Raw genomic sequence first — 16,694 nt, forward strand, 5'->3', positions numbered from 1 at the left:
AATCAGACCTCATAACTAGACTCTAAACACAAAATAACACCTAATACCACAAACCCAAAGAAAAAAAAAAGAAAAGGGGCCAAGATTGGGTTCTTTTAAAAAAAATAAAGGGGTTAAAGACCGAAAAGTAGAGAGGGAGAGCAAAGCGCATCTAAAGGGCTGTCCGACGAATGTGGGGGTAGAAGGGAGCAGACTTACACCTTAGTTTTCACACCACAAACATTCTTTTTGTTGCTGGAATCTGTTTTTTTATGCAACACGTTGGAGACCGAGTTGATGAAGAGGGAGATCAATGGTGGAGAAAAGAGATCGATTGGTTCCAAAGGGAGAGTTTTCTTGATCGACCGATCGTGAAGGTAGATGGTGGTTCGCACCAAATCCAAGTTAAAGCCTCCAGCCACGTGTACCTACAATGAAAACAAAACCAAAACAATGGAAAAAAAATACAAAACAAGGGAGGGAAAGAAGATCAGAAATCACAGACGAGGAAGAACAAGGGAGAAGAAAAAGAAATAAAAAAGCAAAAGGGAAAAAAGGGTTTGGGAGAGAGGGTGACATGAAACCCTAGGGGAAGGCAATGAACAATGGCTGGACGTTATTCTTTTATAAAAATAAGTTATGAAAATTCTAAAATAGGTCCCTATTTTTCTCCGTTCCCAGAGTTTGACCAGGATCTCACCTTAGTGTGATCCACTTTTTATTATTTGAAGTTTGACTTTCATAAAACATTTTTGTCAAAAATATCTCTTTAAAAATCTATTTCATAAAACTTACACCAATGATCAATCATCTTAACTGAATTAAAATACGAATAACATTCACTACTAAAATTTAATTCAGTTACAATAATTTAAAATTTAAATTAGAGTATTTTTAATCCAAAATAATAATAAATATTTTCCAAAACTATTCTCAGAAAAAGAAAAGATTGGCTCTCAATGCTATCCCCGCATCCAGCATCCGCTCTGCAGCTATACATCGTACTTCACCTAAAAACCCATAAAACAGGTCAAACTCGTGAAAGCATGGTAGGGGTTACCAATATAGGTAAATCAAAACCAATATATATGAGACATCCTATCATGCATTCAACCATTAAAATAATCAAACATTCAATTCAGGTATACATGTTATAACAATTGCATGACAAAATTATTTTTCAGAAGCCAACAAATATTTTATGCATGAGCAGATTCAAGTATGCATATCATCACAGTGCATTAAAAAAATATCATTCCTAAATAGTTATAATCTTATGTATGAACATATAAACATGTATGCACTTACTATTGTAAGACAAAAGATCTTTTATGCATAAGTGACTTTAATTGCCTTTATTTAAGTTTTTTTTACGTGATGCATGCAATGCTTAACTCATTGCATAAATAACTAGTGTTTTCACTTCTTAGCCCTGTGGGTACTACACAGGCAGTACCTAGATCAGGACCACAACTCAGAAGGTGTATTCATATAATTTGTGGCTTTACCTTGATCAAACACCTTTCACTAGTCTTGGGTGAGGGATGACCAAGTCGAGAGAGAGCTCCCAGTACCTTCATCTTGATGCATCAAACTTTCACTCATGAATTTCGTGACCATTCACCCTACGGTTAATGTGGAGGCCTTCCCTTATCTTCGTGGCTAGGAAGGAGCAACCTTTTGTGCTCAAAACATATTCTACGAAGCTAGAAGTGCCGCTTACTCTCTCATTATAAGCCCAATAGAACTAATGTTCACATGATTATCTTCTTAATTTATTAATTCTATCATATATTCATGTACATACATAATGAATTTGATATAAGATTCAAGCCTCCAATTTGGACTAATGGACGCAGAATTCATTGCCAAAGTTGCTATCATACCACATATGCAATTGTAACATGTCAAACTCATTCATGCATTCAATATTAGACATTGATCATAATTAACTATATGCATTCATACATAATCACGTAGACACATAATGCATAACACATGCAAGTTCAATAGTAGTGTGCATTTAGGCATATAATAGTAGAATAAGCCCATTTAGGTCAAACCCCTTTTAGGCACTTAACACATGCATAAAACCAATACTATAAGATGCACTTGCATGTTCATTTAGCATTTAAAAACAAAGGCTCATACCATACATTCATTCCATGCATGCTTAACCGACCCATAATTGGTTCGAGACTCGCTTAGGCCCATATCTACTCTATTGTTATGATTGTCACAACTCAGTGCATAATCTGAAAAGAGAGTTTAAACTTTCACAACATATTAAAAATTTTGTCAGTTTTTTAATGCCTCAAACTGTTCATAAAAACTCCTTCAAACAAGAGAGATACAAACGATTTAGGTATGTATATACTTTGTTGTTTCAACTATCATTGTTCTATGCACAATATGAGAACAACGCTCATTCACATAATATGCAAAATTTTGTCAATTTTTCAACTCCGTAAACTGTTCATAAAAATTCCTTTGGATGAGGGAGATACGATCTATTTACCGGACCAAAGTCAGATTTCACACACAGGTGAGAATAACACATATAAGTGAAACTACTAACACGTTTTTTTTCTTCTTTTCACTGAATTTCAAAACAAAAATCTATAAAATTCCTAGTTTTCTTTTCTTTTTATAGGCTGAGTTTAAGCAAAGCTCCAACCCTTGATTTATGCAAGTTCACCAATGATTTTGAAAAGATAAGCACATGTATGTTCTTCAGAAAACCGATTTGGCTTTTAGAAACAAACATGATGTGTTCTTTCTCATTTTTTTTATCTGTCATGACGAATTGAATGCATACATACTTATAGGCATATCAGTTCTACAACATCAATATGTATAACAAGGATGCATCCAATATGCTTAAAGACAAAGATTTGCAAAATGCATACATGATTTTAAAAACATTTTTCAAAGAAACATTTTTTTTTTGAAATACTTTTCTAACATTGCATCATCATCATGGTCTGACTCTATGGTCGACTGAACATATCCATACACGTATTGAATCCACATATTTTAGCATGTGATCATGACTATAACAGTCACACACATAGCCACATAGATGAACAAGTTGGCTTTTACCATAAAAATGATTTTCTCATAAAACGTTTTGGTGTTTTCCTTCAACATATAAATCATGAAATCACTTCTTTTTTTGTTAGGAACTGAACCGACCCAGCCCAATGGGGACTAGTCAAGCTATTCCTTAGTAGATCAGAACTGATCCATGAGGGAATCCGTTTGTGATCCCTCGCGCGAGCAGTTTGACCAATCGACTATACCCGATTTAATCCCATAGTGCAATAAAATTTTTTTTTTTTAAACTCCATACTCTTATACACATGTGTACATATGCATATTAGTACATATGTATATGTATAACATATGTATATGTATAACATATGTATATGATGTAACATCGATTTATATTCATGATTGATTCTTACTTGAATTGGTACATGAATTCGGTCATCAGTTTTGAAAACCAATCCAATGCTTAATAGGTTAAAATCGACATTGGTGCCTCATGTGTGACACTTGATGTATGATTTCAAGCCTACATTGGAATATGCTTGTGTATATGAGTTTCGATCAACGAGTATTGAATAGAAACCCTTACCTTGTTTTGTCGAAATTGTTAGGTGCAAACATCGAAACGACCAATTCAATAGCTCGATTTGCACAACTCCTTCGATGTGTGGCTGCAACTCCTTGATTAGTCACTCTCTAATAGAGGTTCAAACCTCCTAAACACAGAGAAAAATATAGTAAATATATTTTTTTTAAACCAATACCGGAAAAGAAAAAGACTGGCTCTTGAAGTCATTCAAGCATTCCACATTCGCTTTGCAGCTACGCATCATATTTCACCTAAAAACTTGTAAAACGGATCAGACTCATGAAAGCCTGGTAGAGAATACCGATACAGGTAAACCAAAATCAATATGCATGAGACATACTATAATACTTTCAACCGTCAAAACAGATAAACATCCAATTTTGATGCGTATTTTCTTATTTGGCATTTTTTTTACTTCGGATCTTGGTGTGGGAGTTTGGGATACACATTAGAGAGCCGAGGTACTCAAATGCACCCTTATTCCAATAGGCAAACCCTTTACTTGCACTGACAGGTCCTACCAACCACGCCGTGCCCACTGATACCTGTTGATAGATTCAATTTTTGGTGATCGACTCTCCACTAAGAACTAACTCGTGCCAACGAATCATTCAATTTCTTCCTACACTTTCCTAAGAGAAGATTCGTTTTTACAATTAAAACCATCAAAACAAAGGCTTCCAAAATGACTCAACAATGGGTTTGTTGAGTTTTTTTGTCACCAACATGGCATAATGTAACAAAGCCAGTAGTTACACCCAAATGAATAACGCCGGCATTCTTCTATGCTGCTACACTGTCACGCTGTAAGGTCCTTTCCTTTTGAGATTAGCGCCGTGAGGGAAGAAAAACAGAGACAAAACAAGAGAGAAGAACGAAGGGGATGAATGAGAAAACCAGCCTGATTCAAGGGGGATGTGATTTTCAGTTCATATGCGCATAGCTAGAATCTTATAGCCTTCCTTGATCTAGCAGTTTTCATCCCAGACATTGAATGCCATTTAATTCACACGTTTCGAGTATCCTGTAACTTGAAATCAAAGTCAGATTTGTTAAGAAACGTTTGATATGCCCGTGCGTTCAGGTACGCACTCTCCTCTCTTTGCTGCTCAGCCTCTTGGACATATTTTTGACAAATAGAATTTCTTTGAATCTCTGCACCCGTTTGAGGTGGTCTTATGGTGGTGTGTGGATACTGATATGCTTACCAAAGCTCTTCTTGCACTTTCCTTTTAAAAGGAAAACTGATGAGTTGTAGGCGTTAGAAAGGCATTGAAGACGGTGAGGATTGTTCTGATTGGGTCATATATGGGTCAGTCACAAATTATCTCAAAAATCAGAAGAGCATATTTCAATTACTTACATGGATCAATAATCCCACCCTCAGCCGATCCCAAACCATCCTCACATCTTCTGATAGAAAAGAGAAATCCATGGTGGTCCTTTGCATTGAGACTCTTCCACAACCACAGGAGATTTTTTTTTGGATAGAGAAAGCTGGGGTTAGGCAGACCCCTACATTGAGATTCGAACTTGCAACGTCCCAACACAAGGTGACATGCACTAACTGCTCCTGCCAGACAAAACCTTTATAATGCTTACATGGATCAATAGTCCCACCCTCAACTGAACGCAAACCATCAACGCATTGCATCACAACTTTGGATAGAAAAGAACAGTCCTCCATTGTGGTTCTCATTGGCACCAAAAAATAGGTTAAATTCTTGGAAACTTCAACCCTTGTCTTTCACAGGAAGTGAACGGTCAAGATGTGTTGGGATCAGGTGCAATCACATTGCACAACTGTAGTGTGCCACTGCACCTGATCACCATCCGTCTGCTGTTGGTCTTCACTCTGGCAGGTTGTACAACAAAAAATAAAGGCTGATCAGGCAGGGGCTGAGCCAGGCATTTAAGTCAGGGTAGGCACAAATGCACAATAAAAATGCACAGGCTTTTGGATGATGTAGTCGGCCAAGGTGTGGCCACCCTAGAGCTGTTTTCCGATGAAGATCATATACTGATGGTTTGAGGGATGCCCTCCTTGTCCTGATTTTTGACCTTGACATTGTCGATTGTGTTGGTACTCTAGACTACAAGAGTGATTGTCTTAACGAAGATATGTTGATCACAACAGATATAGCGAAACGTGAAACGTTAAACTAGGTTGGGCAATCAGAAATAAAAATAAAAAAATAAAAAATAAAAAATAAAAAATAAAAAATAAAAACAAAATACGGTGGCAAATAAATAGAGTAACAAATCGATGATCAATTAACAAAAGCCATCACCCTGTGAAACTAAAAAAATCTAGAAGTTTGATTGTTTCAAAGAAGAAGAAAAAACACTATGTAAAGAAGAAACGATGATCCACACAAAAGAAAAAGATCAATCAAATCCTATATCTCATCCGATTTGATAAGGAATTGAAAAAGGGCATAATAAAGAATCAATAAATATTTGGCTAAACGTAAAAAGCAACCAGATCTACATCTAAAAGCTGAATTCTTGTGAAAAAAAACTCTAATCAAACCAAATTATAAATCTACCTTTCAACCAAAACCACAAGAAAAAAGTGTAGAAAAAAAAAATTCACCTACGCCATACCCACCCCCCCCCCCCAAAAAAAAAAACAAAAAAAACAGGTAAACCTTTCAAGTCAAGATCATATCATCATTTCAAAATCTGCTAAAAAAAACCAGATCCCAGATCGACCTTTCAAGATCAAGTCAGGCTCTCCTAAAATTTAAAAAAACCTATTGCTTGTCCACAAAATAAGCCATTGCACTAAAACTACATACAGATAAAAAAATAGATAACCAACAAAATGAAAGCAAATGAACGCATCATCAAAGAGAGAGAGAGAGACGTTAGTGGTTAGGGTATGGGGTGGGATTTGATAATGAAAAGGGGAAGCCGTAGGCCCCCTTTGGGTCGCCCCAGTTAAGGTGGGTACTGCCTGTTGGATCGCTTTTCGGATCACGCAGTTTCACAATCAATATCATGAAATAAAACAGGAAATACAACAATATTGAATTCATGATTGACAGTCGATCGAAACAAGAACATGGAGCAAGCATGACGGTTTCCGCATAAAACCAAAATTCAGACAATAACATATGCACACCCAGATGCACAGAACACAATAAAAATGGATATAGGTCTGGGTTGAAGCATCCATTTTAGCTCTTCCAATTGAAAATCAAAAGATTTTACTTGTTCTATGAGACACCGTACCGCACGGTCTCACATCGTATCCTGATCCGCACTTACACTGTTATATTCGAGTCGGATCCAAACCCTGAACCCTGATCAATCTTTCAAAGTCGGATCCAGTATCGTGTCAGTATACTATGTCCGACCCGTTCTTATCCCCCACTCTTTCAGTATTTTTCACCTTGTTCTTGCCTTTCTTTGGACTATAATTTCAAATATGGGCCACACGTTTTTTAAATTCTAAATCTACCCAAACTTTTTCTGAAAACTGTCAAACAGGGACCTCAAGTCCACACCCATAAAACGTGAGTCCTTTTTGGTTTTTCTTGTAGTGTCTGTTAAAAACTGAAAAGTACTTACTTATCCTCTTAAAAAAAAAAAGTAAACAGTATAAACTTTTAATTATGAAGGTAATTTTTGTAGATTTATGATCTAGAGAACCATAGTAAATGAAAGCTGTTCTTTGACAGTTTTCAGGAAGAGTTTTTTCGTAACCGGCCCATATTTACAACAGTAAATGGAAATTTCCCTTTTACCGTTTTTTATTAAAATTTCAGTAAATAAACTCCTTATTTTATTTTTCTTCTAATTCAAGAAAAAAGGGAGAGAGAGCGTGGACGCAGCAGAGCACAGAGCAGCAGAGAAGACAGTCTTTCGGTGGGGGCAGGTGGAAGTTAACCCCTTAAATCCTCCTGTGCTCTCTCGACCGGTGGGGTTGGGGTTAGGGTTAGGGATTCGATCGTAGATCCAACAATGGACGACTACACCCGAGAAATGATGGACCTCAAAACCCTCGTCACTCGCACCCTCGAGAAGAAGGGCGTTCTCGCCAAGATCCGCGTCAGTCTCTCTCTCTCTCTCTCTCTCTTTTCTCCTTGTGTGTAAAGAATTGTTGAAGCGAATATGATGCTTTGATTCCGTTGAGTCGAGCTGAATGTCTTTTGTGTGTAGGATCCTGAGAACATAAGAGGTGTTGATTTCTTGCTAGCTGGTTCCCATTTTCTTCTATGTTTGTTCGTTCGTTCGTTCACTTTGTTAACTTGCATTTAGCGTTCTGTTGGCATATGCAATTTTGGAGCCATCATGTGATGGAAGTGATTCTGCGGATCCGCTATTGCGTTGCTCGTAGAGAAGCAAGCATTCCTACCAAGCAGAGAATGGTGGGTTTAGAGTTATGTTTATGGATGCCAACTTCTGTCGAAAACAGCGAGATGCAGTATGAGAGTTAGGACACTGGAGGAATAGAATCTGCAAAGGAATAATAGGGACGCATGTTTTAGGTCTATTTGTTCTCGCTTCAAGTATTGGTGCCAAGTAGTTGAGGCTGTTGAGGAAATTGGGGCACACATTGATAAACTCTCATTACTGTCTAATGCAGTCCATCTTTGATGGGGTTTTGCGATGAGCCATGCCTTATACTTGGCTTTCTTATGCATTCGTTGTTTGTATTTTTATTGCGTTTGTAACTCGCATTGTTCGCATACCTGTTTGTACCCAGTTGCCTCATTTTCATTTTGTGAAGTTGGAACAGATCCCTTGTCTTATCTTTCTTTAGAGTGCTCCAATGAGGGTTTGCTTTGTTGATGACATGGGGCAGTTTGGAACATTCACCTAAATAAATATAGTCGACAGTTGTGTTTATGCGGTGGACACCAATCGTGGGTATATTGTTGGCATATGTGGTATACATAGAAGTTTGGCTAGCAACTTTCAACTCCTTTACCATTGACTTATGAATCACCATGTGTACTTCTTGAAGCATGATGCTGACACATCAGTATTCTGTGGCAAGGCATGTTCAATACTGTGTGGTTTGGCACACCTCAAAGGGCCTTATTTGACAGAATTGTTCTGCATGTTTATAAAAGCTCTAAATAAGGTTTGATATAGGTTCCTCAGCTGTGAGGACTCTTTAACAAATGTGCTTTGACGTAGTACTTGTCTGTAACTTAACCATGCTTTCCTTATGTAACACAGCCTGGTGATGATCACTAAAGATAAAAACTTTTCATTATTATAGTGAGACTTGTAATAGAGCCAAAGTCTTTTGTCCAACAGGACAGTGGCTTTCACTCTTTTTCATCCTTTTTCCGAATACACATCTTATGTTGTGCTGAGATTTCTACATGTACATGTGTTTGATGATTGTATATGAAACGGGACCTCCTCTTTTTAGATGGACACCTTTCTCTCATCCTTTTTCACTTGTTTTTTGTCATTCTTCCACTGTACCAACAGCCTTCTGGTGCACTATTACATCCTTCCGACTTATGCAATCTACATGTATATTTTTTTGCTCTCTCTCTCATTCATTGACTTTTCATTTGAAATAGATTGATGATCTTTGTTTTTTTGTGGGATGATGGCCATACCTCAGCATAATGTATACAATGAATTAGTAGTATTCAGTTTTAGGCGTTTCTCCCAGGTCACTCCATTGCCACAAGCATGTTGATAATTATCAAAAGTTTTTAGAACGTGTTGTACAAACTTCTGAGCACGTCACAGTTTGCATGCATTCCTATTTTTTTTTTTTAAAATTAAGATAATGTGTCAACTGTCTTAATTGTTTGATTCAGCAAGACCCACAAAATGTTGCATAACAAAGGGAATGCCTATGTGGGGAGTACTTACTAGATCATTGAAGGCATGAATTCAAAGTGGGAGCATGTAGAAAAACGAATGGGGAATGGGAACAAGTACACATTTCAAGTTATGCTACTTAGAATCTAGGTTGTTGTAATTATTTTGCTATGGCAATAAACTGAAAGATATTGGCTTGTGATGTAGTTCTATTTGTAGTTGTTTCTTGACACAATAAAAGATGGAATTGGTTCTAGCATACGGCCTTTAAAATTTATATCGAATTCCACATTATCCTCGGTAATTTGTTTAGTTCAGTTTCATATAGGAGTGCATATGGAATTAATGGAGACATATGCGAGCAGTTACTGAAGCAGGTTTGACTATGGGTGGTGAAATCTACTGAGAAGTATGCCAATAAGTGAAACTGCGAGGAAGTGACCTAATGGAACCATATAAGCTATAATATATTGCAAGAATCTCTAAATGACTCCATTCTAGTCATTTGTTGGAATTTTTATGTGGAAATTCATGTTCAAGTTATTTTAGTGTATTAGGTGTGCTTTGGTCTATTGTCTTTAGCTGGAGTTCTTTTCCTTATGACCCCTTTTAGTGCATTCCTTAAATGAATAGTTTTGTCACGTCCTGAGTGATTAACATCAGGTTGAAATCTTATACCTTTTAAAGTTGTAATTACGATTCTTCTTCGGACTGACTTATTTGTTAGGCTGAGCTTAGAGCAAGTGTGTTTGAGGCCATAGAAGAGGAGGATCGGGTGGGTGAAAATGAAGATGGTGGACCACCTGCCTTGCTTGGTAGCTGCAATGACAGAGCTAAGCAACTACATGCTTCTCCATCAGGTTCTTTTCCTGTTTAATAAGATGATCATTTACCTGATTTTAATATTTCTTGAACTGCTCCATTTTTATAAAACCACCATGTTTGTTGTTTTAATCTTTGATGCTATCACTTGTTAAGTTCTTGATTTGGTAATTATCATATATGATTCCTCTGATGCTGAACTGGTGTTAGACCTCCTTGAATGAAGCAAAGAATCTTTCTAGTTGCTTCCTTTCTTGTATCATTTTCAAAAGACCAACAATCTTGAAAAAGTTCGTCCTTTTATTCATTGTGCTCAGTTATTTTGAGAGATGTAAGGTACTCAAATCCATCTTCAGGCCAGAATCTGTTTAACAGATCAATTGTTAATCTTATCGACAGTAGCAGCCGTCAATATGCACATCTCCTTTATTTCAGCTTCGCTATTTGTGTTGTAATGGTGATTGCTAGATTACAATCTTTCTTCTTGTACTTTGTGTTTCTCATAAAATTCTAATCTACTGTTTTGGCAAAAAAAGCTCTTAAACCATTGTGTTTCTTTGTTTTTAACAAGGATTAGGCCTTTATGTGTCCTATGTTACTAGGGGCCCTTGTTCTTGTGAAAAGTCTCACACACAATCAAGTTTCCAAATAACTTGATATTCAAAACATATGCCAACACAAAATAGCATTAAAAAGCTTCACACCACAAGAAAGAACAAGTGCTTCAAATGCACTGTGTTATTGCAATGAGGGGATAAAACCCTTTCATTCACATATACATACAATGAGCTCATTGCCCTTATTTATAATGCATTACAGTTTGAAAGTGCCGTTGGGCTATTCCCAACAGCTCTAATTAGAGTTGTTGGGAATCAGCCCAATGGCTCTTATTTGACAGAATGTGTACACAGTAAGTGGCTAACTGTTGTACACTGTACACAGTCAGCTACTGACTATGTTCAGAAAGAGAACAAAAACTGAAAAAGAAAGATAAATAAAATGAGAAATTACAGAAATAAGAAAATAAAAATTACAAAAATATACGTATATACTTTAAATATATATTTATATACATATACTTATACATATACATACTCTTGTATTAAGAAGAGTATGTATATATATATATATATTCAAGTATATACATATATGCATTATTTTCTAACAGTCTCCCTCAAACTTATGGTGACATCACCAAAAGTTTGTCAAGTAAAAAGTTGAATCTTGGTGAGCACAATGCCTTGGTGAAAAAATTCGCAAGTTAATATTCTGATGTCACGTAAGGAAGATCAATAGTCTTCTTTAAATATTCTTCACGAACAAAATGACAATCCATCTCTATATGCTTGGTTCTTTTATGAAACGTATGATTTCGAGCAATGTCTATGGAGCTCTTGTTGTCACAGCATAATCTTGTAGGATTCTGAAGATGAATTCCCATATTTGAAATTAGTTGTTGGATCCACACGATTTCCATGATAGTAGTTGTCATTGCTCTATATTCAGCTTCTGTAGATGATAGTGACACCTTTTGTTGTCTCTTGCACCTTCATGAAATCAAAGATTCATCTAGAAACACACAAAAAACAATTGTTGAGTGTCTATTATTTGGATCCCCTCCCCAATCAGCATCAGAATATGCAATAAGATCTAAGGAGGAAGAAGATGATAAAAAAACTCCCTTATTTATTGTGCTTCTAATGTATTTGATAATTCTCATTACTGCACTCATATGAGCTGATGTTGGAGCGTGTTGAAATTGACTGACTATATGTACAACATGAGCTATGGCTGGTTTTGTAATACTCAAATACATAAGAGATCCCACGAGCTGTCTGAAGGGAGTTGGATTGTCTAAAGGAACTCCATCATCGACTCATATTTTCATTCCAACAGTCTTTGGGGTGCCAACAACTTTATCATCCGATAGTTCTGGCCTGTCAATAATATCTGAAGCAAACTTTGTTTGTGACAATATGTACCTTCTGTTAGAGTAAGATACTTCTGTACCAAGGAAGTATGTTAGGAACCCAAGATCTGTCATTTCAAAAGAATTTTTTAAAAACTGTTTTACTTTCTTGATTCCTTCTTGGTCACTCCTTGTAATCAATATATCATCAACATATAAAAGTAAAATTATAATACTTGCAGAAGAATTCTTGATAAATAAAGCTGTATCAGTGTACCATGGTTTAAAACCATATCTTGCAATAACATTGTTAAAAGTATCAAACCAAGCTTTAGGTGTTTGTTTGAGATCATACAATGCTTTTTTTAATTTAAGTACTTTACCTGAAGGAATTATCAATCCAGGTGGAACATCCATGTATACTTTCTCATTAAGATTCTCATTTAAAAAGGCATTTTTAACATCCATTGAAATATATTCCAATTTTTAATAACTGAAATAGCTACAACCATTCAAACAATGATCATCTTGGCAACAAGAGCAAAAGTTTCTTCGTAATCCACTCCATATTCTTGAGAATATCCTTTGACAACTTGCCTAGCTTTATGCCTTCCCAATGATCCATCAATTTTGGTTTTTACTTTAAAAACCCATCTACATCCTATGGTCTTCTTTTCAATGGGTAAATTTAGAATTTCTCAAGTGTTAGCTTCTTTAAGAGCGTCTAATTCTATATGCATAGCTTTTATCCATTCGGGTAAATTTTTTGCTTCATTGTAACATGAAGGCTCAAAATATGAATGAATAACTATAAGACATGCTCTATGTCTAGGAGAGAATGAGTCATATGACACAAATTTATTTGGAATTCTTGAGGTTCATTCAGATCTGCGAATGGTGGTTTGTTCTGAAGGAATTTCTAATGCTTCATTGTTATTTTGATTTACACTTTCATTGGTTGCATTTTGATTTCTTCTAGTGTATACTATTGATTCAACTGTTGTTTTATCTTCAATAGGAGATTATATATAACTATTTTCATAATTAGACAACAATTTAAACAAGAAAGAATAATCAGAATTTATGTCTTGTGACGTGTTTCCTTCAAATCCACTTTCATTTTCAACAAAATTAACATTTCTTGAGACAAGTTTATCATTTTTGATATCGTAGCATTTAAATCCTTTTTGTGTTTCAGAGTAACCAATGAACGCACAGGGGATAGCCTTAGAGGATAATTTATCTCCTTTATCATTTAAAACATAACATTTACAACCAAAGATTCTCGGTCTTTGATAGTCAGGTTGATATTTGAATAATTTTTTAAAAGGAATCTCATTTGACAGTTTTTGAAGACATCCTGTTTATGAGATATACTGCGGTTAATGCAGCTTCAGCCCAAAGATTTTTAGGAACGTTTCTAGCAATAAGAAGGGTTCTTGTAGTTTCCATAATATATCTGTGTTTTCTTTCTGAAATTTCATTTTATTGTGGGGTTCTAGGACATGATTTTTGATGTAAAATTCCTTCGTTTTCTAAAAATTGTTTAAACTCATTTGACAAATATTCTCCTCTAGAGTCAGTTCTGAGAATTTTGATGTAAAATTTCTTCGTTTTCTAAAAATTGTTTAAACTCATTTGACAAATATTCTCCTCTAGAGTCAGTTCTGAGAATTTTGATCTTACTTTCAAATTGATTTTTAATCATGTTATGAAATGTTTTGAAGGTTGCAAATACATCTGATTTAAACTTAAGAAAGTAAATCCAACAATATCTAGTGAAGTCATCGATAAACACAACGTAGTAGGAGAATCCCCTTTTAGAAGCAACAAGAGCAGGACCCCACACATCCGAATGAACTAATTCAAAATGTATTGAAGAATAAAAAGTTCTTTGACCATAAGGCAATGATGTCATTTTACCGAGTAAACATTCTTTACATTCAAAATTATCTTTACAAAGATTCTTGGTAACATGTACAAAATTTAATTTCCTTATATTTGGATTCCTAAGTCTATGATGCTAAGTCCGTATATCTTTTATTTGGGCAGTGTTACAAAATAATTCCTTTGGAATACAAAGAAAATCCATATAATAGAGATCTCCTTGCCTAGAACCTTCCCCTATCAATTTCCCGGACTGGCGACCCTGCACCCAACATTTACTTGATGAGAAAATGACATCATATCCATGATCCGAGATTTGAGAAACTGAAAGTAGGTTAAGATGAAGTTTTGGTATAAGTCTTATTTTTGGAATGTAAAATTTGTTATGTTTTGACAAATCATTTTTAAAAGTTTCAACACCCTCTATTTTCAAGGCGGTGCCATTGGCAGTGGAAATAAAAGATGCATTCGAATTAGATTGACATTCGAATAATATAGACTTATGTGGGGTCATATGAAAAGCAGCTCCTGAATCAAGAAGCCAAGAGCACATAGGAGTAGAAGAAGATGAAATGACCGCTCCTGAAGTAGATCCTTTGAGTAATGGTTGCAATGCTTCCGTTAGTTGAGATAATGATTTGGTGAGGTATTTGAGATTCAGAGTATCCTCATCTTGTTTTGATGGTGTAGCGGCAACATGCTTTTCTTGAGGCCTATATTTGTATCTAGGACATTGAGGCCTAATATGACCAGGTTCATTACAGTTATGGCAAATGATTTTTTATTCTCCTCTATTCTTGCTAAAATGAGGAGGTTTATATGACTTTATATGATGCCCTGGTTTTGATGCGGCAAGTGCGCAATCCTCTTCTTGGCCATTGCTAGAAGTAGCAAGCACACTAACATTTTTACTCATATTGAGTCTAGTTTCTTCTCCATTAAATTTAGTGAGAATCTCATGAATAGGAGGATGAGACAAAGATGATAGCAAGAAGACCCTTGTTTGTTCAAACTCGGGTCTCAAACCATAGAGAAAAGCGAAGAGTCTATCTTCTTCAACTTGAACTCTTCACATTTCTATACACTTACTTTCCCATTTGGGTTCAAATTGGGCAAGTTGGGTCCATATAGAAGATAACTTCATAAAGTAATCTCTTACATTTTTATCTCCTTGTTTGATATTTCTAACTTTTTCTCGGAGATAATACTTGTGGGCCATATCTTTTTCGGTAAACATACCTCTAAGATATTCCCATGCTTCATTTGCCTTTTTGTAGCTTAATAGGTTTGAGGCAATTTTTGTCTCAACTCCACTTAGCATCCATGATTTTTTTTTTGCGTTTTTCATTTTCCATTCATCCAATTTCTTGTAATATTCTTCCATGGCTTTATTTCTTTCGTCAAGACTAGTCTCAATCCCATTTTCACCTAATGTAATTTTGGGAGTAGGTTCAAGAATAATACCTCTTACGAATCCCCACAAACCTTAACCCTTGATAAATGTCTCCAAGTGTCCTGCCCAAATGTTATAGTTGCTTTCTTCAAGTTTGAATGGCAGAATAAAGTTAGAGTTGCTTGTATTGTGTGAGAAAAATTCACCTATAGTGAATTAGAAAAGAAAAACTAATCATCACCACGAAGAAGAATAAACACACTTTTCAAGGCAACCCACCAATGCACAGTTGATCATACACCAAGCTTTGATACCATGTGAAAAGTCTCACACACAATCAAGTTTCCAAATAACTTGATATTCAAAACATATGCCAACACAAAATAGCATTAAAAAGCTTCACACCACAAGAAAGAACAAGTGCTTCAAATGCACTGTGTTATTGCAATGAGGGGATAAAACCCTTTTATTCATGTATACATACAATGGACTCATTGCCCTTATTTATAATGCATTACTGTTTGAAAGAGCCGATGGGCTATTCCCAACAGCTCTAATTAGAGCTGTTGGGAATCAGCCCAACGGCTCTTATTTGACAGACTGTGTACACAGTCGGTGGCTGACTGTTGTACACTGTACACAGTCAGCTACTTACTATGTACAGAAAGGGAACAAAAACTGAAAAATAAAAATAAATAAAATGAGAAATTACAGAAATAAGAAAATAAAAATTACAAGAATATACGTATATACTTTAAATATGTATTTATATACATATACTTATACATATATATACTCTTGTATTAAGAAGAGTATATATATATATATATTCAAGTATATACATATATGTATTATTTTCTAACAGTTCTTTCTTGTGTGCTGGTGACTATATGAGACAACTGTAGTTTCAAGCATGATGTCCCCTAAAGGGGCTAACATTTGTTGCAATTATGTAAAATATTGTATGTCATATGTACTACCCCTCTAAGTGTATATAGTATATACTATTCTTTGTAGGGTTATTAATGTAATTTTTCTCTTGTATTATTTCAATGTTAAAAGGGCATTTTAGGAACTGCATTATTAGGTAGTGGGGTCGAACCCTTTTTATTGTTGTATTCCTTTATTTGCGAGTAATGAAGTTTCTCTTGCAATCATCAATCTTCTTCTCCTGTGTGTCTCCTCTCTTTGGTTTGATAAGGTCTTAGAGCCATACCAGACATTGAGAGAGGGCTTTCGCCGATTACTTGAGGAAGAAAAGGGCA

The 16,694-nt window shown here is 35.6% G+C and overlaps 1 protein-coding gene across 1 annotated transcript in view; it reads left to right on the top strand.

Moving 5' to 3' along the window:
* Positions 1 to 7,315: 7,315 nt before the first annotated feature.
* LOC149821293 (protein TONNEAU 1a-like) overlaps positions 7,316 to 16,694 on the top strand; it is a 45,763-nt gene continuing 36,384 nt past the window's right edge. The window contains exons 1-3 of the mRNA XM_089983878.1: positions 7,316 to 7,348; positions 7,431 to 7,675; positions 10,146 to 10,278. Coding sequence (XP_089840004.1) covers positions 7,589 to 7,675; positions 10,146 to 10,278 — 220 coding nt within the window. The 5' untranslated portion in view covers positions 7,316 to 7,348; positions 7,431 to 7,588. The remainder of the gene's footprint in view (positions 7,349 to 7,430; positions 7,676 to 10,145; positions 10,279 to 16,694) is intronic.

This window comes from Nuphar pumila, chromosome 12, assembly GCF_984573655.1.
Source record: "Nuphar pumila chromosome 12, dmNupPumi1.hap1.1, whole genome shotgun sequence".
NCBI lineage: Eukaryota > Viridiplantae > Streptophyta > Magnoliopsida > Nymphaeales > Nymphaeaceae > Nuphar > Nuphar pumila.